General features: G+C 40.0%; 2 protein-coding genes across 2 annotated transcripts; both read right to left on the bottom strand.

The window, feature by feature from the left end:
- Window positions 1-5930: 5930 nt before the first annotated feature.
- Window positions 5931-7000, bottom strand: LOC131488680 (olfactory receptor 52P1-like). Its single transcript, XM_058690541.1, has one exon. It carries the CDS (start codon window positions 6906-6908, stop codon window positions 5931-5933), a length of 978 nt encoding a protein of 325 aa, XP_058546524.1. The 5' UTR covers window positions 6909-7000.
- Window positions 7001-17192: 10192 nt separating this feature from the next.
- LOC131488679 (olfactory receptor 52D1-like) lies at window positions 17193-18149 on the bottom strand. Its single transcript, XM_058690540.1, has one exon. It carries the CDS (start codon window positions 18141-18143, stop codon window positions 17193-17195), a length of 951 nt encoding a protein of 316 aa, XP_058546523.1. The 5' UTR covers window positions 18144-18149.
- Window positions 18150-23886: the final 5737 nt, after the last annotated feature.

Here is a 23886-nt window from a genome sequence, read left to right as displayed (position 1 = left end):
AGTTCATAATGTTTGTGCTATTAAAATAATTTTAAAATAACCTTTTAGAATATCTAAATCCACAATTTATTGATTTTGCCCTAAATATTGGATTTAAGCAAATGGCAGACCCTTTGGCAGACCATTCAATAAAATGGGATCAAAGGAGGCTTGATACAAATTGAAATCATTTACTTGTCACCTGAAAACCATTGCTTAAACTTTCTCTCACCAAATTCTAGGCAGGTAGCTCTGTAATCCAAAGTGGAACTTCCCTGGAATCAGACCACTTCTGAGACAGCTCTGCTACACATGATGGGTACCAACAGCCCACAGTTCCCATTGAAATCTACTGAGGTCAGATGCAGTTTCCTTCCATTGCAGTCAGCATGGTTTTTCATGACCTACTTGACTGTATTTCCATTCTTTTATTAACTATTTGAACGAATATTTAAATACTCAATGTCTGCCCTTTGTCCTGTACACATTTGACAAAGTATCAAATCCGTAGCTTCTTCCATAGAACAATAACATATAAGCGCTAAGAACTTCCTAATAATCCCTAAAACAGTAAAAGCACTTTTTTTGGCATTGAGCTTTCTTAGTTTAAATAAACATGCAAGCAGTATCTGTCAAAAGCTGAAGAACTGACAACAGGAACACAAGACCCTCAGTTGGTGGCACATATTCAAGCTATTAATGTCTCAAATTTAAACACACACACGTGTGTGTGTGTGTATCTGTGTGCACATATATATAAATGTCTAAATCTCTCTCTCTCTCTCTCTCTCTCTCTATATATATATATATATATATATACAGACATCATTGCCACAGAATCGAGCATTGACATGTTTGATACAGTTACTGGCATGTAAGACTCCAAGACCCAAGAACGTGATATTTTAAAAACACTAAGGCAAAATGCAACAAAGGATAATTAGTGAATAAGTATCTTTGGTTTGCCAATGTGAATTCAATTAAGCTAAGAAGTTGTAAAGATGCTAGCGTATTCTCAGGTGTATTGGTCTATTAAAACACCCACATGACTGAAGTTTTAAGAACAGAACCTCAAAGCAGTGGTATTTTAAGTAGAGGAAGAAAAAAACACTCCTGAAAACCCATTTTAAACCCTGATAGTAGGTATGTTTGGAAAAAGCATTTTCAGCCTCAGAGTACCGAATTTTGTATCACACAAGCAGAAAGAAACTATTTAAAAATACAAACTAAATAAGCTCACAAAGCCACATTTGGCACTACAGATAAGAAGAAAAGAATACCACCAAGTTCCCCCCAGTGTCCACTCTTGTGCACACATGCAAGACACTCAGGAGAGGGTTGTAGTGGTGCTTTCACTTCTATCAAAATGGAGCATGAGCTCAACATGGGAAGTGTTCACAACCAAAGGAAAATGTAGAAAGCACTTTAGGAAAAGGAGTCTGCAGTGAGAGAAGAAACATGGTCTTTCCCAGAACTACAAGACAGTGACTTGGGGACATAGTGAGCAAAGGAAGGGACACCACCAGCTTCATTTGTCTCTATTTTTCACCTCTCCTAGGTCTGTTTTGTTACATTTGCGTTGGAGAAGACTGCCCATGGGGAAGAAAGTGTGATTTACCAAAGAAATAAAGGAGAAACGTCCAGGACTGAATGAGTCAAAAAAGAAAATATGGGGAGCCTGGGTGGCTTGGCTGGTTGAGCGCCTGACTCTTGGTCTAGGCTCAGGTCATGAGTTTAAGTTGGTGGGTTCGAGCCTCATGACAGGCTCTGTGCTGAGAGCATGCAGCCTGCTTGGGATTCTGTCTCCCTCTCTCTCTCTGCCCTTCCCCTACTCATTCTCTCTCTCCCTCCCTCTCTCTCTGTCTTTTTCTCCCTCTCTATCTCTCAAAATAAATAAATAAACTTTAAAAATAGTAATAAAAACAAAAGAAAAGAAAGAAAATGTCCCTTGACCCATGTCAAGGAACAAGAAAGAGAATTCATAACTGGCAACAGGGAGAAATTAAGAAACAAATTGTTGCAAGTAAAAGATCAAAGCTAAATAAATGTCTAGGAATATGGATAGGAGAGTACAAATTGTGAGAGAGGGACTTATACCCACATATTTGTTTATATGCACTAATATTTTAAATATATAAGACAATTATGACTACACCTAATACATGTTTAAGGGGTTGACTTCATGGACTGGGATCACGCAGAAGTAGAAAAACGATTTTTGTATATCCTACCACATTCGATTACTTTCCAAGTGCATGTATTATTTTAGCAGCAACAACAGAAAATACAATACCAAACATAAATAATATTCTCATTCACTTCTATGTGAAAAAGAAAACTCAGAGAAAAATAAGGATTAAGGAGAACCATGCACATCTATAGGAGCTCTTTCTAGGAGCTCTTTTAAATATTTTTAATATTTGTATTTTTTATTTTATTCATTTTTAAGTTTTTATTTTAATTCCATTTAGTTAACATACATTTGAGAATATCTTTATTTTTTATTTTTTTAATGCTTATTTATTTTTGAAAGAGAGAGAGAGAGCACACACGAGTGAGCATGTGTGGGGGAAGGGCAGAGAGAGAGAGAGGGAAACACAGAATCCGAAGCAGGCTCCTGGCTCTGAGCTGTCAGTGCAGAGCCCTACATGGGGATCAAACTCGTGACCGCAAGATCATGACCTGAGCTGAAGTCAGATGCTTAACTGACTGAGCTGCCCAGGCACCCCGAGAATATTTTTAGGCAATATCTGCCAAGGTTACCTGAGTTAGCTATAATTGTGGACATTGAATTATCATAATAAAGATAGAAAATTTTGTTATGAAAAGTTGGAAAATTAAAATAATAATTCTGTTGGATGGGCTCAAGGTATGAGCTCCCTGTTAACCTCAAAACAAGCCCACAGCCTACTGTGAGGCCTCTGTCATGTGGACTGTTTCAGTAGGTAATCCCCATGCCACTTCCTAAGGCCCTGGGTCACACTTTCAATTCAGGCACTGGTGCTGTGACCAGTTCCAGGCAGGTGTAATCAGATAGTGGACATCAGGTCATACTCAGTACCTGGAGCTCCTTGCCATGGGCTTCCCCAACTTCATGGCATGGGACACCCAGCCACCAGCTATGCTGTCATGGGTACACAACCCAGAAGTAAAGGGGTTGAGGACAGGCACCCGACAGGAGCCACTGGGCAGAATCTTCTCTCTCAGGGAGGACAATTCTGAAATGCATTTTCTAAGGCTCTTCAACTGGTCCACACAGGGTGGAAACCAGTCTGTGCTAGCCCTGCACAACTGGATAGAAAATCCCTGTACTGTCTTTTCTTCTTTCTTCATTTTACTCCACCTGTTTTGTGCACCCAGTCCCTATGATCGTTTTTCTAAATAAACTCCAATATGCAAGCTTTTATCATAGGCCCTGCTTTCTGGGGACACCAGGGTTACCTTCCCCAATGCTGAAAATTCTTCTGCCCCAATATCTGAGACTCCACTCAGAGATATTGCCTCCCTCATAGTTTCTGAGATACACTTTATTTATAAAACTATTATATAATCATTCATACAAATATTTATAATTTATTTATTTGACAGGACATATCAAACCTCATGTTCTCTAAAACTTGAGATAAGGATAGTTACGTGAAGTGGCCTATATTCAAATTCCAAATGCCTGATAGAAAGAAGAAAATGCTTTATACTTAACTAACATATCAAACGTATAAACATTTTTCTAGTTTTTCATGACTAGGTATCATTCTATAGATGTGAAAAGAAAACTAGGCAATTAACTTGTGTGTCCTCTGTCCCATTTACAGCAAGTCCACAAGAGACAAATCAAGGTCATCCTTCAGTAAAAACAATCAACCATAAATTAATAGATTTGTGAAAAAGGAAAAAAGCCCAGTGAGAAAGGCAGACACATTCAGGGATCCTTCTGGTGGCTTCTCTGACTTCCAGTTCCCCGAGTTTTCCTAGAATCAGCTGCTGCTGCCAGTGTCCCCTCACATTCTCCCAAGATGTCTTATGTTAAGGTGTTAGTAAATTTTTAGCCTATTATTTCATTAAAGAGACCACTCAGGGAACCTGAGTGGCTAAGTTGGTTAAGCAGCCAAATCTTAATTTTGGCTCACATCATGATCTCACAGTTCATGAGACTGAGTTCCACATATATCTGTGTTCTGAAAATGTGGACCCTGCTTGGGATTCTCTCTCTCTCTCTCTCTCTCTCTCTCTCTCTCTCTCTCTCTCTCCCTCCTCTCTCTCTCTCTCAATAAATAAATAAATAAACTAAAAGTCTTTTCATGTTTACAGAACATCTCACCAAAACACAAAAGGAAAATATTACATCATGTAGACTCCTTTCTATACCTCACATCCATTCAAATCAGATTGAAGAATATCAATCTCAGAACCCAGCAAAAACGAAAGCCTCCTACTACCACAGCTCCTCAGGCTAATGGGCCCCTCAGACCTGTTCACTCTCTGCTACTTATTTGTCAGTTAAAATACTAATCATAAGACATTGTGCTGAGTCATTTAGTTTTGGTATGAATTTTGTCTATGTTTTGTGGAGGATTAACTATCTGACCTTGGTCCTCTAACCAGACAGGCAGGACTCTTCCTCAAACCTACTGCTACTATTTCTTCCATTCATAGAAAAGGCACTTCTTGTTCAATCCTCATTTTTTTTCTGCCTCAAGCCTGTGCCCTTTATTTCAAGTTCTGAAATGTCCTAGCACTTGGTATCCAAAAGTTCAGCATACTGGAAACATTTGTTATTATTTCTTACCGCAGGCACAACACTCTGGAGAAGTTTCATTTCTTTCCCTCCTGGTAAACTATTGTAAGAGACTCACTTAAATAGTGGTCATGTGGCTTTAACCATAGGTATCGTTTTTACTGAATTCTGCCTCATATATTAGTTATACAATATGATGAACAACACTAGAATCTTTCTGGTTTCAGCTTCATGAAATTTACAATATTCACCATTATATCTACAATAACCTTCTAGAACGAGAAACGATATCCTCTGAATTAATGAATTCCCACACGTGGGCAGAAGACCTGAACTCCACAGCTGCCATGAGTACCTGTTCAGGACTTCATCCTAGACACCCACAGAAATTGCCTTACAGAGGTCTGCATTCAAAGGTTTCCAGTATAAAACAGATTTTTATAACTATGACCATTAGCAGGTCATTCTCAGACATTTTCTTTCTGAGAGAATCTTGTCAAACAGTGAATTCATTCGGAGGAGCAGACAGTTGACTCTGGGAGTTTCTACAAGTAGGAAATTAGGTCCAATGCTTGTAAACCTTTACAGTCAGGAGCTTCTCCTTTTTCCTTTTCCTCTGAGAGCTGTCTGAGACTGGCAGCTCAGCTCTCCTGTGCATATTCCTTTGTTCTTCATGGAAATAACCAGTTTTACCCAAACGTAAGGTGAACTAGCAGAGAAAATAGAGCAGTGACTGTAAATATTAATTTACTCTTCCTTGTCCTTTCTCATTGCCCCCAATCTCCATCCCCCGTTTCCCCTGAAGCAAACAAATACAAAAGCACGCTCACACCCACATGATTCTTGCTCTTACATGGTAAAGTGGTGGGCCAGTTATTTTTGCTCAATGTTGTCTCCATATGGAAGCATCCTAACTCATTTTCTATGCACTCTGTGTGTTTTGTTGAAAGTGCTTTTAAAAACATGATCAATACAATTTTCCCAACTGGCATGTCCAGAAAGGAGAGAATATGTCATTATTTTAACTTCATAGGAAACGATTCTTCCTTTAGACCTTTAGAGTTACTGAGAGCAAGGAGGTCTCCTGTGACATAGCCTCTCTGTCCAAGAGTGGGGCAGTCAATCTGCCCAATACGACATATCTCATCACTACTCAATGCTCCCAGGAACTGCCTCCACTAAACATTTTTTCCTCATACCCACTACTGCTGGATGATCAGACAGGCTTCCGACCATGGGTTATGGTTACAGGGTCCTTCTTCCAGCACCCGTATTTGGTCAATTTGTCCCGAAACTCCTTGGTTTTCACTGCATAAATAATAGGATTGAGCATTGGAGGAACAAGGAAGTAGAGGTTCCCAAGAATGGTGTGCACATGGGGTGCAATTCCCCTACCAAAGCGGTGAGTGAGAAAAGAGAACAGCGAGGGAGTGTATGAGATAAGCATGACACAAATGTGTGTGGTGCAGGTGTTGACTGCTTTGTGGTAGGCTTCCTTAGAAGACAGTCGCAGTACAGCCCGGATGATAAGCACATACGATGAAGCAATAGCTGAGATGTCCAGCCCAGCAACCAACAAGGCCACCACCAGACCATATATCCTGTTGACTGTGGTGTCCACACACACCATCTTCACCACAGCCATGTGCTCACAGTAGGTAGTGGGGATGATGTGATTTACATGAAAGGGCATCTTCTGGAGGAGGACAGGCATGGGCAGAATGAAAAGGATGGCTCTCACTAAACTCACCAGGCCAATGAGCCCAATGCGACTATTGGAAAGGATGGTGGCATAACGCAGAGGCTCACAGATGGCTACATAGCGGTCAAAGGCCATGGTCATCAGGATGGCTGACTGCAACGCTGATATGGAGTGGATGAAAAACATTTGGACCAGGCAGCCCACATAGCTGATCTCACTCTGGCCAAACCAGAAGATGCACAGCACCTTAGGAATGGTGGTAGTGGACATGCCCAGGTCTGTGAGGGCCAACATGCAGAGGAGCAGGAACATGGGCTTGTGCAGGGAGCGCTCGGTGCAGATGGTGAAGATGATGGTGCAGTTCCCAAGGATGGTGATGAAATACATGGAAGAGAAGGGGACAGAGATCCATCTGTGCTTGTCCTCCATCCCAGGAATGCCTTGGAGAATGAAGAAAGGTGGGTGACCCAGGGACGCATTGCAAACGGTCATGGTGATTCTTTGGGGAAATACCTGAGAAGAACAATAAAAAACACTTCATGAGCCTCAAATTCCAAAAGAATCAATGTTTTCAAAATGGAAAACTAAAAAGGTGGGATGTGTAGACACTCAAAAAGGATTCTGGAATCAAGCTAACATATGTCATGTAGTAGAGTAGAATGCTGTCGTGTTAGAGTTATAATAATGTGGTGTAACATCTGACAAATACATATTTCATCTTGAATGTGTTATTCATGATGAACTGAATCATTATTCACACAAGACATCATTTTCACAAAAATTATTATGTGTAATTTTGAATGTGTATCCATTTAGGGAATGTCACTTGAAGCCTGTGAGGCAAACGTGGATAGAAATACCAACCACTGTGACAGAGTCTTCAAAACCACTCTCAGTCCACTTAAGATGAAATAAGTCCACAAAAGAGCTGTTCAGTGAGGACCAAGAATGAAGCAAGTGACAGGGCTCTGGGAACCTGAGACCAGGATACCAGGATGGAAGTGCGAAGCCACCTCACCTGAACCACTTACCGGAATAGGAGGCAGGCAGAGTGTGGGAAGCTGGTCCTGGACACCTTCTTCAAATGTGTGTGTGTGAGTGTGTGTGGCTGTATGTTGCTATATCTACACATACATCCGTGGGGCTCGTGGGGAACACACTCTGTGCCCGGCATGTCTCCACTCGTCACTCTCAGCACGCACAATCCATGGTATGGCCCTTTAAGTAACCTAAGGAAAGTCCCCCTGGGTGCCCAGAATTAGCTCTTTGCTACTCCCTCCTTCCCAAACGCATACTCTCAAGGCATTACTGTTATTTTGGATAAACTTGACCCTGGAGGTTTCCCTAAGCTCCCAGGGGATGAGGCTGGTTGACCCTAGCAGTTCTGGGCATGTTCCAGTCTTTGGCAGTCCTGGAGGAGCCTGAGAGGAGACAGTGAAATTAAAGCTAAATCTGGAAGTAGAGGAGGTCCTGGCCGCTTGTATTCCAAAGGCTCTGTTTCCCAGATATGTATAAGTGTGGGAAGCCGGTAGACCTTACTCCATGACTGGGGTAGTCATGCTCCTGAAGGCATCAGAGGTACAGCCCCTGTTGTTGGATACCCTGGTGAAATGTTAGCAGCTCTAGCTCCATCTATCCTTATTGTCTTCCAGGTTTTTTACTCTAACGTGTTTCCTAGGCCAATGGCTTTACCCTAGATGTTCTCCCCAGGGTATTTTGTGAAATACCCTCTCATGTGTTATAGTATCCTCTCAACTTCTGGGTCCAGATATAGCATATGTCTTTCTCATTAAGTCAAAAGAAGAAAGTTTGTCCAAAACAATCTTCCACATCCATTGCAGAATGCACATGACAGTACTAACCACTCTCAAAGTCATGAAAGACCATTCATAAGGCGACTCGGATGGCTGGATTCTAAATTGTGATGTCCAAATGGTACTGCAAGTTTGCCTACAGGACAGGTTCTGTAGGGAGACTTGTTCAAAGTCAGGTGTCAGCAGAAGGAAAGCAGGGGCTGAAGCAAGGAGTGGCAGAATGAAGGGCCTGGCACAATCAATACATCAACAGAAAGAATCATCAACAAATGTAGACAAGCATGGGGGTACCTGCTCATAGTCATATCCACACAGCTTTCCCTGCAGAAAGCTGTGCTCTGGTACCACATCAGAATCCTGCATCAGTCATTCTTTCTTCTCTGTCCCAGCGAGATCCTGATGGATGACAATGACAGGTAGCAACCAGAAAGAATCCTTTCTTCCTAGCCTTGCTTTCTCACTTTTACATCCATGGTCCAGTGAATTCCCTGCATAGAATTTCTTTTTTTTTAATTATTATTTTTTTTAATTTTTTTAAATATTTATTTATTTTTGACAGAGAGAGAGAGAGAGAGAGAGAGAGAGAGAGAGAGAGAGACAGAGCATGATTGGGGGAGGGGAAAGAGAGAGAGAGGGAGACACAGATCTGAAGCAGGCTCCAGGCTGTGAGCTGTCAGCACAGAGCCTGAAACGGGGCTCAGACTCACAGACGGTGAGATCATGACCTGAGCCGAAGTGGGACGCTCAACCGACTGAGCCACCCAGGCACCCCTCTGCATAGAACTTCTAAAGAATCTCTTCTTGTAGAGTGTCCCCAAAGTCCTATCAAGTGCTGCCATAGTACTGCACAGAATCCTCGACCTGTCACAACTTTTAAGCTTGTTCTTCAGATAATCACACTACTCATGGAGAATGGTGCTGGTCGGAATTCTCCACAAATCCTGTATCCCGATCACTAGCACCATGTTTGGCATTAGTGGTGGGATTAGAAGAGTCAAATAAATGAGTAAGTTAATGATAAATGAACCAAATAAGTTCTTTCTTGGGATTCCTGGGTGCTTTGTCGTTCAGCGTCCAACTTCAGTTCAGGTCATGATCTCACGGTTCATGAGTTCAAGCCCCCGCGTTGGGCCCTATGCTGAGAGTCCAGAGTCTAGAGCCTACTTCAGATTCTGTGTCTCCCTCTCTCTCTCTCTCTCTGCCCCTCCCCTGCTCATGCTCTATGTCTCTCTCTCTCTCTCTCTCAAAAAAGGAATAAACAATAAAAAAATTTTAAGTTCTTTTAAATAGGAACTAATTACGTATCCTAGCTTATGAGATCTTACATGGTTTTGTTTTCTTGCATTAATAAAAACCAATAACCAACAATATTTGAAGGCCATGCTTTTTCCATCAATGAATTCATAAAATCAAGGCCAATCCAAACAAATTTCAATGATTCATTATTAGAATCTTGACAAAATAATTGTGAAATTTAAGTGGAAGAACAAATCATTGAAAATGATATAACCAGGGACCCCTGCCCTACTAGAATTTAAAATGTATTATAAAATGTTGCAGAAAATGAAGCTAATGGCAGGAAAATACAGCTTATTTGAACAGAATACCATCATTACAAATGCCCAAGTATATATGCCATATATTATACAATAAAGACAATAACTTAAAACAGTGGAGAAAAGATAAATATTAAATAATATAATTATACAAAAATAAATAAATCTGTATATCTCACATCACTCAGGATGCATAATACATAACCAGAAGCCTTCAGTCCTGGATGGTGATCTCTAAACCTCTGGAATGTCCTGTCTTACAAAAGTGTCTTCAACTTGATTGGTGGCTTTGGCCACTGGACAGTCTATCAGTGTGATTTACGATGAGGGTTTTGGGTCACATCATATCAGTTCTGACCTCAACAATAGCTGAAGACTAGAGGTATAGCTTGACTTCCTGGAGGGACAGGAGAATAAAAGCCACCACATGAGCAATATGTAATCAAGCCCCAACAACAATTCTGGACACCAAATACTCAAATGAGCATCCTTGGTTGGCAGTAACACTGTGTAGTCACATATGGTGACCAAGAGGAGCTAACACCAATCCATGACTACACAGGGAAAGGACAACCAGAAACTTCATGCTTTGAACCCTTCCTGGACTCTGCTCAATGCATCTCCTACTTCTGCTATTTTAATCTGTATCTTTTTGTTATAATAAAACTTTAATTCTGAGTATAGTGCTTTTCTGAATTTTGTAAATTTGTCTAATACATTATTGAACACAATGGTGATTGTGATGACTCCCCCAAGTTTATAGCCAGCTATAAAATGGTGGAGGTCCTGGGACCCCTGAGTTCATTGGAAGCATCTGAAGTAAGGGTGGTCTCCTGGGGACTTTTCTCTCAGACCTTACAGTTTGACCAACGGAAGGTAATTCTAAGCATTGGGTAGAGATGGATTTTCTGATTTTTATTAGATTGTTATTAATCATATAGAAAATTATTTAAGTTAGACATTGTTCCAGCTTGATTAAGCTGTTGTATAGCAAATCACTCCAGGCTTAGTAGCTTAAACCAACATTATTTTGCTCACAAATGTGGAATTTTAGTCAGTATTCAGTAAAGACAGCATGTTTCTCTTTTTCTAGGAGCTGGTGAGGACATCTTGACTACTGGCTCTACTTAACATCAGAGAAGGGGCTGGAATCATCTGGTACTGGCTTACTCCAGGGTGTGGGGCTGGGCCAGGAGAATTTAATAGCTAAAGGCTGGAACAGCCAGGAATCCTCATTAATCTCTCTTCATCTCTAGATGATATCATGGCAATTTCAAGAAAATTGGAATACTTACATGTGAATGAAAGAAAAGAAATAACCAGAAGGAGGGGAGAAGGAGGGCAAAGGTGAAAGTGCAGTGGAAAGGAGAGAGACAAGTCTGTATTTCTTTCCACAACCTGGCTTCAGAAGTAAGTCATATTCTATCACTTCCAACATATTCTTGTCACTGGAAGTGAGTCACTAAAGCCAGTTTTATGTGAAGGGAACATAGCTTGTATCTTTCATTGGAGTGTCAATATCATTTCATAAGAAGAGCATGCAGAATGGGATACATTGGTGTAATTATGTTTTTATCATATGCCATGGACATCGTTAAATTTAAATTTTTTTCTAAGGTGAATTGGATACATAGTTATGAATATTTAGATATATATACACAGAGATTATGATATTCCCAATCCTGATTCAAACCATCTCCCTGATTCTTTGGTTTATTAAAGTATAATTCACATAAAAAACTGAGGGTTGATGGGGGGGGCCATGGGGGAGAAGGGAAAATGGGTGATGGGCTTTGAGGAGGTCACTTGTTGGGATTAGCAATGGGCATTATATGCAAGCGATGAATCACAGTAATCCAAAACCAAGAGCACCCTGTATATACTGTATGCTAGCCAACTTGACAATAAATTATATTTTTTAAAAAGTATAACTGACATACAATACAATACAATACATACATACCATACAATATAATGATTCAACAATTCTATATATTTCTCAGTGTTCATCAAGATAAGTGTACTCTTAATCCTTTTTAGCTGCTTCACCCTTCCCCCACCACCTCCCCTCTAGAAACCAGCAGGTTGTTCTCTGTATTTAAGAGCATGTTTTTTTTTATGTCACCTTGTTCATTTATTTTTGTTTCTTAAGTTCCACATATGAGTAAAACAATGTGGTATTTGTCTTTCTCTGATTGACTTATTTCATTTAACATAATACCCTCTAGATCCATCCATGTTGTTGCAAATGGCAACATTTCATTCTTTTTTATGACTGAGTAATATTTCATTATATACATATCTATATCTATCTATCTATCTATCTATCTATCTATCTATATACACACACACACATCTTCTTTATCCATTCATCTATGGGTGGATATTTGGGTTGCTCCCATATCTTGGCTAAAGTAAATAATGTTGCAATAAACATTTTCAAATTACTGTGTCTGCTTTTTAGGGGCTAAGTATCCAATAGTAGAATTATTGAATTGTATAGTACTTCTATTTTTAATTTTTGAGGAATGTCTATACTGTATTCCACTGTGCTACACCAATTTGCATTCCCACCAATAGAGCAAGAGGGTTCTTTTTTGTCCACATCCTGGCCAAAACCTGATATTTCTTCTTCTTCTTTTTTTTATTTTAGCCATTCTGACAGTTGTGAGCCAATATCTCATTGTAGCTTTGATTTGCATTTCCCTGATGATGAGTGATGTTGAACATCTTTTCATGTATCTGTTTGCTATGTGGACATCTTTGACAAAAGGCCTATTCGGGTCCTCTGCTTGTTTTAATTGAATTATTTGCTTTTTTGGTATTGAGCTGTTGTGAGAAATAATCCTACTGGCCCAATGAAAGAAGGGATGAAGAAACTCTGAGCACAGTGAAGCGAGGCTCTAATTAACATTCTTGCAAGAGTGGGTGTCTGATGGAAAGGCACACTCAGGAAGGTTACAGCAGGCAATTAATCTTCTAGCATGAAGTCCCTCCCCTGATTCCTCTTTGGCCGAGTACTACAGAGGTTACAGTGTTACTCAGAAGTCACCTATGCCCATGTATGGCCAAAAAAAAGTCTGATTGGAACAAATATACATTCCTTGAGGTGACACAGAGACTTCAGTTCTTTGGTGCATGCTCATTGCAAAGCCCACAAAAAGGAGAGGGGGAAGAAGAATCAGGAAGTGAAGTGTCTAAAAGTTTGGGACTCCATTGTGGGAAGAGGAGGGGTTCATACATATTTCCAATAGTTTGTAAACCTATTGTTAACTAGATAGCACAGCTTTTATTTGGTATTTCTGAGAATCATCTCACTTACTTTCCACAACTCTATAAGTTCTTTACATAATCAAGGAAGTGAAAGACATTTCCCTGAAAACTATAAAAAATTGATGAAAGGAATTGATAACACAAACAAATGGAAAAATATTCTATACTCATGGGTTAGAAGAATTAATATTGTTAAACTGTCCATAAGACCCCAAGCATTCTACAATTTAATGCAATCCATATCCAAATGCCAACATTTTTTTCACAGAACTAGAATAAGTAATCCTAAAATTTGCATGGAACTACAAAAGACCCTAAATCACTAAAGCAATCTTTAAAAAGAACAAAAGCTGGAGGTATCACAATCTGATTTCAAGATAGATTACAAATCTGTAGTAATCAAAACAGTATGGTACTGGCACAAAAACAGACACATAGATCAATAGAACATAAGAGAGAGTCCAGAAATAAACCCCTGATTATATTGTGATAGAGGTAGAGCCCCTCCCTAAGGAATGTGATGGAGGCCTTCTCAGAACAAAGAAAGGCAAAGTGGCCCAATCAACTCCTATACACATATGCATAACTCTAACACAATTCTGTAACTTGGACTGTATCCAATCAGACTATATGTGTCACCATATATGGGAGACAAAGAAGTAGAAATTGCATAAAAGACTATACCCTGCTCTGCTCAGTGCTCAGCCTTTTGAGTTTTAGCCCACTGAATCCCTGCTAGCGTGAATAAAGCTGCTTCCTGGGAAGAAAGGCCTCAATGTCCCGTCCCTCTGTGCGAGAATCCTTCTACAATATGGCCAATCTACAACAATGGAAGCAAGAATATACAATGGGTAAAGATGGTATCTTCAACAAATGTTGCTGGGAAAACTGGATAGCTACATGCAAAAGAATGAAACTAGGACCATCCTCTTACACCATATACAAACTAAACTCAAGATGGCTTAAAGACCTAAATATGAGACCTGAAACCATAAAACTCCTAGAAGATCACATATGATGAGGTTTTGGGGTGATGGTGAGGTTCATGGGTTTTGGAACTCATGGCCAAAAAAGAATTCTTGAAGACATCTTTGGTGCAAAAAGGTGATTTTATTAAAACACAGGGACAGGACCTATGGGCAGGAAGAGCTGCACTGGGGTTGTGCAGAATGACTGGTTATATACTCTGGACTTGGAGAGAAGTTTCCAAAGAGGCTTTTATATGCTAAAGACTCACAGATTACTGAAGGCCTGACTATTATTATCAAGCTAAATTTGTTTTTCCCTCTAGCAAAGCATTAACATTAAGACAGTGGGGAGTTCCTGGAGAAATGTTAAACTCTGTATTTGCCTCACGTATTTGTCAATGGGCTACAGGTTATAAGGAAATTTAATTTTACCTGCCATTTCCTTCTTGCCTTTGTTCCCCATATCACTATGGAGAGGTGATGTGGGGCTCCAGGAAATAGAGTCTATAGGTTTTTGGAGATTAGACTATTGATAAGATTTTCTTTTTCTTGTAATTTACTAAGATATTTGTAAACTGATGGAGACTCTATCAGTTTAACCATTTATTTTCTGTCCTTTCCTTTGTCCTTGGGCAGCCAGGAGTGCCTGAGGAATGTCACACATATCCCACACATATCCCACCTGGGATGGGGGGTATGCTAGGTTGTATTTTGCCCTCAGCTTGCCTTATGGTCCCCCATCACATCAGTAATTTCTCTGACATAGAGAGTAGAAACATTTTTCTAGATAGGTTTCCTCAGTCAAGGGAAGCAAATGCAAAAAAAAAAAAAAAAAGTGGGACTTCTGTGGAGTTATTTCTAGAGAGTGTATTGTAAGCCCTGGGAAGGAGAATGGGGTAATTGCTGAAACATCAGCGATGTTCTGGTCTCAAGGCTGTCGAATGTGATAGCATTAGGAGAACAGAGCTCCATGATCCCCCAGGAGCCAGTTAAGAAATAGACCTGCCTGGTAGTCTTTGAAACTGCACATCTTCCCTGCATGCTTTCACGTAAACACCGGATGTGTGTCTGGTTGATATCTGGAGGCTTTTTGTGTTTTCTTTCCATGCTTTGACATTCTTTGATATCTATATCTTACGAAACATAAAATAAAGACTGTGCAGACCCCCGTTGCTGCTGCTCTCTTGCAGAGGCAGCCCTGTATGTCCGCTTAGTCTGGTGTCTGAGAACTTTTTCTTGAGTGCATGGCAACAGACGACATCAATCCAAAGTCTTCTGCACAGCAAAGGAAACCAGCAACAAAACAAAAAGGCAACCTGTTGAATAGGGGAAGGTATTTGCAAATGATATACCCAGTAAGGAGTTAATACTCTTGATTCTTTTAAAAAATAATGTAGCACAAGCATAATTTACAAACCCAAGTAAGAATTTGTGATGGTTAATTTTATATGTCAACTTGACTGGGATAAGGGATGCCTCAATAGCTAGTAAAACATTATCTGTGGGACATCTGCGAGAGTGTTTCAGAGGTGGGGGTGAGATTATCATTTGAACCAGTGGACTAAGTAAGGATAATAGTCACCAATGTGGGTGGGCAACATCCAATCCATTGAGGCACTGAACAGAACAAAAAGTCAGAGAAAAGGTGAATTTGCTCTCTTTGCTTGAGTTGGGACATCGGTTTTCTTCCCTTGAACATCAGCATCCCTAGTTCTCGGGTCTCAGATCTCATACTGAGCCTCACACCATTGGCTCCTTGGTTTTCAAGCCTTCATTCTCAGGCTGAATTACACCACTGGCTTTCCCAGGTCTCCACTTTACAGACAGAAGATTGTGGGACTTCACAGTCTCTAAAATTGTAGGAACAAATTTTTTTTAAGTAGACTTCATGCCCAGCATAGAACCTAACACAGGACTTGAATTTATGACCCCGAGATCAAGATCTGAACTGAGATCAAGAGTCAGATGCTCCACTGCCTGAATCACCCAGGTGTCCCATTTTTTTTTAACTTAAATTCTTCTCTCCCTACAGCATGAGTTTCCTAAAGTCACACACTGTGCCTTATTCGCCTGTGAAATTCAATGCCCATTATACCTAGTACATAATTTATTCCACAATAAATCTCCTCTTTTATCATCTATGTATCTATCTATTTATCTGTGTATCTATCTATCTACCTCTGTTATCATCTATCATCTATCTACCTCCTATCGGTCCTATTTCCCTGGAAAACCTGACTAATACAAAATTCTGTAGAGAAGCCTTATTCAATGCTCTAATATAAGCTGCACAAAAGTTAGCCATTGGAGGAAATTTGGATGTGCACAGGATTTTTCATTTATAATGCACCTTAAAAAAAGGTAACAAACCTCAGCTCCTAGGGAAGGTAAGCCTGTGCTAGGGCATGAAGGCCAGCTATTTGGAGAAAGATACTTGTCAAGCCTGAGTAACCTGGGTTACCCTGGTGAGGATCAGCAGGAAACTCTGTGTCCTGGGAATTCGTATATACCCAAAGCATTATTGACTAAATGAGGTTAAACAAAAGGTCAGGCTACCTCTCCATAGTAGTCCACAAAATAATTTACATAGCAGTCATCTCCATCTGTTTAAATCTGATGCCAGATACAGAGGAACCTGGGCTACCATGGCCATCTTTGGTCTCACATTGACACTCTTATTACAAACACTCTTGGTCTAAGAAAGTGCTGACAATCAATCAATTAATCAATCAGTGGTGTGTGTGTGTGTGTGTGTGTGTGTGTGTGTGTGTGTGATTCTCAATTTCTTGAAGCTATAAGTAAGTGGATTTTTTTTATCACTTTTCCTCTTTCCAGCCCTGAGTTTTCTGTACATAGAGTAATTTACTGGTTCTTACTATCAAAAGTACTACAATGCCTCCTGACCTTTTCCTAGGAAGATTCAAAACCTACAGGCCAATTAATGAGCCACATAATAGCCTTACAGGAAAATAGTCTTCTGTAGATTGAGCAAGTATAAATGTGTTGTTCTAAATACTTCAGAAACTTTCAGATAATACATGATACTGGTTTGCTAGAATTAGCAGAAACAGAAACCTCTAGTCCAAGGATAAGATGTACTAGAGAAGATGAAAGATTAATTATAAAACTTTTCCCATTGGTCCTTGGGGTATATAGAGAGTCTAGCTACCTCCTTCCCATAAAAAAGCCAAATATTCTTAGGCGGATTTGTTTGGTATTGATGCCATAGACCAGGGGGTTAAGAACAGGGGGCACGAGGAGATAGAGATTTGCAAGGACAATGTGGACATGAGGAGGTACTTGGTGGCCAAAGCGGTGGGTGAAAAATGAAAAGAAGGCAGGTGCATAGAAAACCAGAATCACACAAATATGGGCTCCACAAGTGCTAAATGCTCGGAATTGGGCATCCTTGGAGGGCAGGCGCAGCACAGCCCGCAGGATCAAGCCGTAGGAGGTGGTGATGAGGACCACATCCATGCCAGTGACTGAAAGTGCCACAGTGAGTCCATAAATGGTGTTGGGCTTGATGCTGGCACAGGCGAGCTTGGCAATGCCCATGTGCTCACAGTAAGTGTGGGGGATGATGTGGTGTCCACAGAAGGGTAAACGTTTGATGAGGATGACAAAGGGGAAAACAAAGAGAAGGCCACGGACCACACATGCCAGACCAATCTTCCCAATCACTGTGGCATTGAGGATGGATGTATAATGAAGTGGATGGCAGATAGCCACATAGCGGTCAAAAGCCATGGCCAGCAGAACAGCCGACTCTGTGGCAAAAATAGTGTGAACAAAAAACATCTGCGTGAGGCAGCCATGGTAGGAAATTATGTGGGACCTAAACCAAAATATTGTTAGCATTTTGGGCAATGTGGTCGAACAGAGAACCAGGTCAGTGATAGAAAGCAGGCACAGGAAGAGGTACATTGGCTCATGTAGAGTTCTATTTGTCATGATGATGTAGAGGATGGTGCCATTGCCAACCAGAGCAAGGATATACATGGAGCAGAAGGGGATGGTGGCCCACACGTGCTGATCTTGCATTCCAGGGATTCCAAGTAGAATAAATGTGGAAGGATGAAAGGCAGTGTTATTGACGACAGATGTGGACAGCATAATGATGAAGAGAACACAAGGCTTTATCTTCCTAAAAGTGGTTAGAAAATGAAATCAAGTCCTCCTCGATGTCATTTATTCCCCCCACATATCCATTCAGTTTCTTGCCTCTCTTTCATTCCCATCAATTCGACTCCACTTCATGCTTTTCTCATTTCTTTCCTGGGGTATTAAAATAGCTCTGTAACTAATATGCCTACTTCTAGGATTTGCATCTTCCAGTGAAACCTCTACATTGCTGTAGAAATATTCTATCATGTGAAAATAATCAACAATAATACAAATATAACCTTTCTTAGTGTATGCTGTTCAGAATATCTTGTATTAACTTCCTCTGGTCTACCCTCCACCACTTTCCATCATGTTCTCGGTCCTGGGACACTGGACTACATCCAGAGACATCCCTGCTCTCTCACTTCTGGTTGGATTTGACTATAGGAAACAGCAACAAAGGATTAAAGGCAGGTCAGGACTTTTTTTTCCTTTAGCTCCCTCCCAGCAGGGTTGCTGCAAACTGGCTTTATCTCCCTCTGGATTTGGTTTCTTCTTCTAACCGTGTCCTCCTCTTAACCCTTCAGTACAAAGGACTGTAATAGTGCCCGCGGTCACTAATCCAGGAACTTCACAAGACTTTGTGATTTCCCTACACTTGCCCACATCTTTGAAAATGGTTTCTGTATTTCACTGTCTTGAGATGTCCTAATGTAGGTGTGTGCTGCATTTCCTGCTAGGATCTTGATATGATGTGCAAAGCTCTTCTTGCTTCTGTTCTTGCTCTTGCTCACCTATCTCATATTATTTACCATCACACTCCATCACGTATTTCATGTTCCAGCCATATCTGAGTGTTTCGAAATGTCCAAAAGCATGCTTAATCACATCTGCATGCTTTTTCATACACTGCTTTCTTGGGGGCATAGAATAGCTATTCCCATTGATCACCTGGAAAGCTACTAATAGTCATTCAAAACCCACATGAGGGGTCCCTGGATGGCTCAGTCAGTTAAGTGTCCAACTTCGGCTCAGGTCAGGATCTCACGGATAATGAGTTCAAGCCCCACATCGGGCTCTGTGCTGACAGCTCAGAGCCTGAAGCCTGCTTTGGATTCCATGTCTCCCTCCCTCTCTCTGCACCTTCCCCACTTGTGCTCTGTCTGTCTGTCTCTCTCTCTCAAAAATAAATAAACATTGAAAAAAATTTTTTAAAAAACATGAATATGTTGAAGCCCTTCTAGGGTCCTTGCTGCTGTGTTAAGGGCATCATACATCTTCAGCATACCTCCCTTAGGAAATATAAACTGTTCTATAATTATGTGTATGTCTCTTGCCCCATTACGCTATGAAAATTGCATCTCATTTTTTTCTCTACAACCAGCATTAATGCTTTATATACACAGGACCGATAAATAATGTTTAATAGGCAAATAGATAAAGGATTGAACCCAGCAAATGAATTTTTTAACAGACTTTTATAAGTGACTGTGTCTGAAGAATGGCATATCTTCTTGCAAGTCTTCCTTATGGATCAGACGAGATCTTCCCTCACCAGATCTATGATATCCATCATGTTCTTTTCACTCAATATACTGCAAGACATGATCTTATTTAGCTCTTCAGTACATATGTAGTCTAACCTAATGTATCTATATAATAAATTTTTATCTCTTTTCTTGATTGGCCACGTGATTTAGTTGGATTATAAAATATATTGCCTTAGTCTGTTTTGTCTGCTTTACAGTATGAGCTCTGATATGATAGGTCAGACCAGAAGCCACACAAGTATGTGTTCCCCGAAGTCTCCAAGTGAAGCATGCCATGGGAAGGGAAGTAGAAAGTCAGAGACCAGGGGTTTACAGGTGAGGTAAATCAGGGAAGGTTTCTGGCAGTGACTGGGCCATAGATTGAGATTATGCCAATAGGTAAGGAGAAAAGAGTAAAAGAGGCATCTTTCACTGGAGACATCTCACCGTGAGAGATCCTTGTAGGTGAAGTCAAAGTCATCATTCTTACCTTATTGAATTCGAATCTCAAAGACCCTCATTTTTAGAAGGGACATTAACATTAATTTCATCCAATTGTTCTCACCTCAAAAGAATTTTAAAATGTGGAAACACCTAAGATAAGATAAAAAGTTTTGTAATAATTAAAAAGAATATCCTTCCTTCAATCCCCTATTCACATCCACCTGTATTATTAAAAGACCAACTAATTTTGTTTGTTTTATTAATTGCAATATACATTTCTCGTATGCTACTGCAAGTTTATTACTTCGTGCTAACAATTACTACAGCTATAAATTGTATAGGTTATAATGTTATTATAAGTTTTAATTACTAATGAAATTGTTATTTTGCTTAAATTTTTAAGCCATAAAAGAGAATTGACCACAATTATATTGTAATTTTTTATACCCTTAAAAATTCAACAATCAAATTATAATGGCAAGTGACTATAAACATTTCAAAGTCCATCTTAGAAGGTATAAATATTTTATTTTTTACTTCTATCCTGGAAATACCTGTGGTTTTTAAGCCATAGGAATATAATCTTATCATCTATTTGAGAAATTAGTTACAAAGCATGTATAATTTAATAATGTTATGATGCTTGGCTCCCAAATGTAATATCCTGAAATGTGGTCACTTAGAAGTTGCTTGTACAAGTCTAGTGACAGAAAGCCTATACTCTCTTGAGGAAACCATTTTCCATTTCAGACCCTCCAAGTCTGAGACTACTTATCCTTTCCTTAGGTCAATGTCTGTAAACACAATCCACATCACACAAGCATTATTCCTCTACAGTGTCTTAGGTTTTCAATTTTATGAAGTAAATATATCTTCTAAGTCTGCTCTTTCATCCTATTACTTTCTCAAAAAATACATTACTGACTGTCTGCTATGTACCAAGCCCTCATCTGGATGTCTTATATATACCAAAGAGTAAGAATATGCATGCTCCATGATATATGAAGCTAATGAGAAGTGCTAATGAAAAGACATGATCAATCAAATAACCTCCCATATATGTGTGGAAATGATATGTTGATGTATGCTATAAGGAAAAGGTATATAACCAGTTCTTAGAGAGAGAGCTTTCGTAAGGAAATAAAATTTAGGTTCCAAATCTAAGTCTTCCTCAAATGTTCCAAACATCTCTTGTACAAATCACTTCCTAGGATTGTCACCTTCTCTGTGTGGTCTGGAAAGTAAGACATCAGAAACTAAATTCAGACTGCCTGCCTGGGTTCAAAATCTGGCCTGATTGCAGTTACTTGCTAATTGTCTTATTCTTCTCTCCTCAGTTTCCTAATATAAGATTTGGATGATAATTCTTAGTTTGTAAGGTTGTCAGAGAATTGAGAAAAATCATGCAAAGTACATAATACAGTCTCTGTAATTTAATAAGGATTGGTTACAATACTCACAGATATTTCTCATGCTTTTGCACATCTCTGAGTGCATTGAAATAACTAGGTACCTGCCTCTCAGAAGAGGAAACTTCATTTAATTCGTCAAGTTGAAAGACATATTGGCTTTTCTTGAGTCTGTAATCCAAGGGTGAAGGCACTGAGTTTCATCCACTTTGAAATCAAGAACTATCTTCAGAGATATCCAAGACCACTTCTCAGTTAGCTAGGTTAGGTGGTGTCTCACGAGACCTGAGATGGAATGCCTCCTCAATGATCTCAGTCTCATTGATTTCCCCTCATTCATCTCCCTTGGGATTGAGAAACAGTCGTGATATGGGGAGTCCTTCAATACAACAGGAACGAGCTGCCACCAAGAGACAATAAAGATGAAGAAAAATGTGTATCTGATTTCAGTTAAAGGAAGAAATTTGATTAGGCTGTTCAATAAGACAGTCTCCTGATTTTTCCCCAGAAAAGATAACAAAACCTGGGGATACTGCAGCAGAGATTCATGGTTTAATGGGCTTCTAAGTTTCCTGCATATGAAATTACAGGACCGAATTAGAGAATTTGATTGGGATGGTGCCAGCTGTACTAGAACCCCGGTGAGATTGGAAATTAGATGGGTTTGTTGATCTCCTAGGTTTTCTGGGGTCACTGTGAGGGTTTTAGGTATGTAAGAACAGGGCGACACTCTAATATATATATACATATATGTATATATATATATGTGTGTGTATATATATATATATATATACACACACACATGCTTATCCACACACCTCTTCATTTCTGCCTTACTGCTGTGAGTGACAAAAAGACACAGCTATTGTCAAGAAATTCTGAATTCATCATTGCTTTAAGAAAGGCTTTTCCTAGAGTTCTATCTGACTGGTTTGTGTTGAGGCCATAAAGAACAGAGCAAGAGACTGAAATGTCTAACTGCAACAGAAAGGACTGAGGTGCAAAGAAAAAGACTTACTGAAAATACGGGTTTTTTAAAATTTTTTTAACGTTTATTTATTTTTGAGACAGAGAGAGACAGAGCATGAACGGGGGAGGGCCAGAGAGAGAGGGAGACACAGAATCTGAAGCAGGCTCCAGGCTCTGAGCTGTCAGCACAGAGTCTGACGCGGGGCTGGAACTCACAGAGCACAAAATCATGACCTGAGCGAAGTCGGATGCTTAACCGACTGAGCTACCCCGGGGCCCCTGAAAATACGTTTTGATATGCAATAAGGCTATGCAAACATCGGAGGGATTCAAGGAACTGCACCTCTCATAATGGAGAAGGGGACAATCTGATATGAACTCAAGAGTGGCCAAATACATCAATGTCTTGGTATGATTGTCATCCCTCTGTGTCTTCCCCTACTTCTGCCTCTGGCTTTATAGAACTGTCCTCAACCTTATTTTCTGTCCATCTCATCCATTTAACACTCACCCCCACTTCAGTCAGTAGTCAGCCATACTAGAGAAATCCAGCATAAGTAGCATAACTCCTGGATCTATGATTTGGTCTCATTTATTTCCACCCTCTGAAGGCTTTTTTGACCCAGTGAGGCTATGGTGTGGCTCAGAGCACCAATGGTCACAGCTGCTAAAAGGAAAGGTGAATTTGCAAATAAGATCCCTGAGGGGACACACCAGTCATATCAGAGTCTTCTCTTAAAGCCTAAAGATTTTTTTAAGGCAGGAGAAGAGTCATCACTATCCTACAATAAGTTACTGCCTGCTCATCTCTCAAGCCAAAAAAATAAAATAAAATAAAATAAAATAAAAAAAAAAAAAATAAAATAAAAGTAGCCAAACTGTGTCAAATAGTTAGGAAGAGAAATTCAGGGGAAAAGGTGACACGGAATGATAGACTGGGAAAAGATATACTTTGAGTTGGAATTTGCATGGCTTCCTTTGGTTGCCTAATTCAATACAACATATTACCTATTCTCAAGAAAATAATCTTTCTGCTTAATCTGAATTTCTGCACATTCACCTTGAGCTCAAGCCTTTATAGCCCTTAAACAGTCTGTGTCTTCATTAGGGTAATTCTTTGTCTTTTTTCCTTCAACTAGTTAGACCAGACTATAAACTTCTTCTTTTTTTAATTTTTTAATGTTTATTTTATTTTTGAAGGAGAGAAAGACAGAGTGTGAGTGGGGGAGGGGCAGAGAGAGAGGGAGACACAGAATCTGAAGCAGGCTCCAGGCTCTGAGCTGTCAGCACAGAGCCCGACCCAGGGCTGGAACTCATGACCTGAGCCGAAGTCGGACGCTTAACCGACTGAGCCACTCAGGCCCCCCAGACTATAAACTTCTGATTCAAAGAACTGCTAGT

Source organism: Neofelis nebulosa, chromosome 10, assembly GCF_028018385.1.
Source record: "Neofelis nebulosa isolate mNeoNeb1 chromosome 10, mNeoNeb1.pri, whole genome shotgun sequence".
Classification (NCBI taxonomy): Eukaryota; Metazoa; Chordata; class Mammalia; order Carnivora; family Felidae; genus Neofelis; species Neofelis nebulosa.
Note: the sequence above shows the minus strand (reverse complement) of the source record. Positions and strands in the feature narration are given on the sequence as shown.

Bases quoted from the DNA above. Each gene is read 5' to 3' on its own strand.
- LOC131488680 (XM_058690541.1), bottom strand. From the start codon at position 6,908: ATGACCGTTTGCAATGCGTCCCTGGGTCACCCACCTTTCTTCATTCTC.
- LOC131488679 (XM_058690540.1), bottom strand. From the start codon at position 18,143: ATGCTGTCCACATCTGTCGTCAATAACACTGCCTTTCATCCTTCCACA.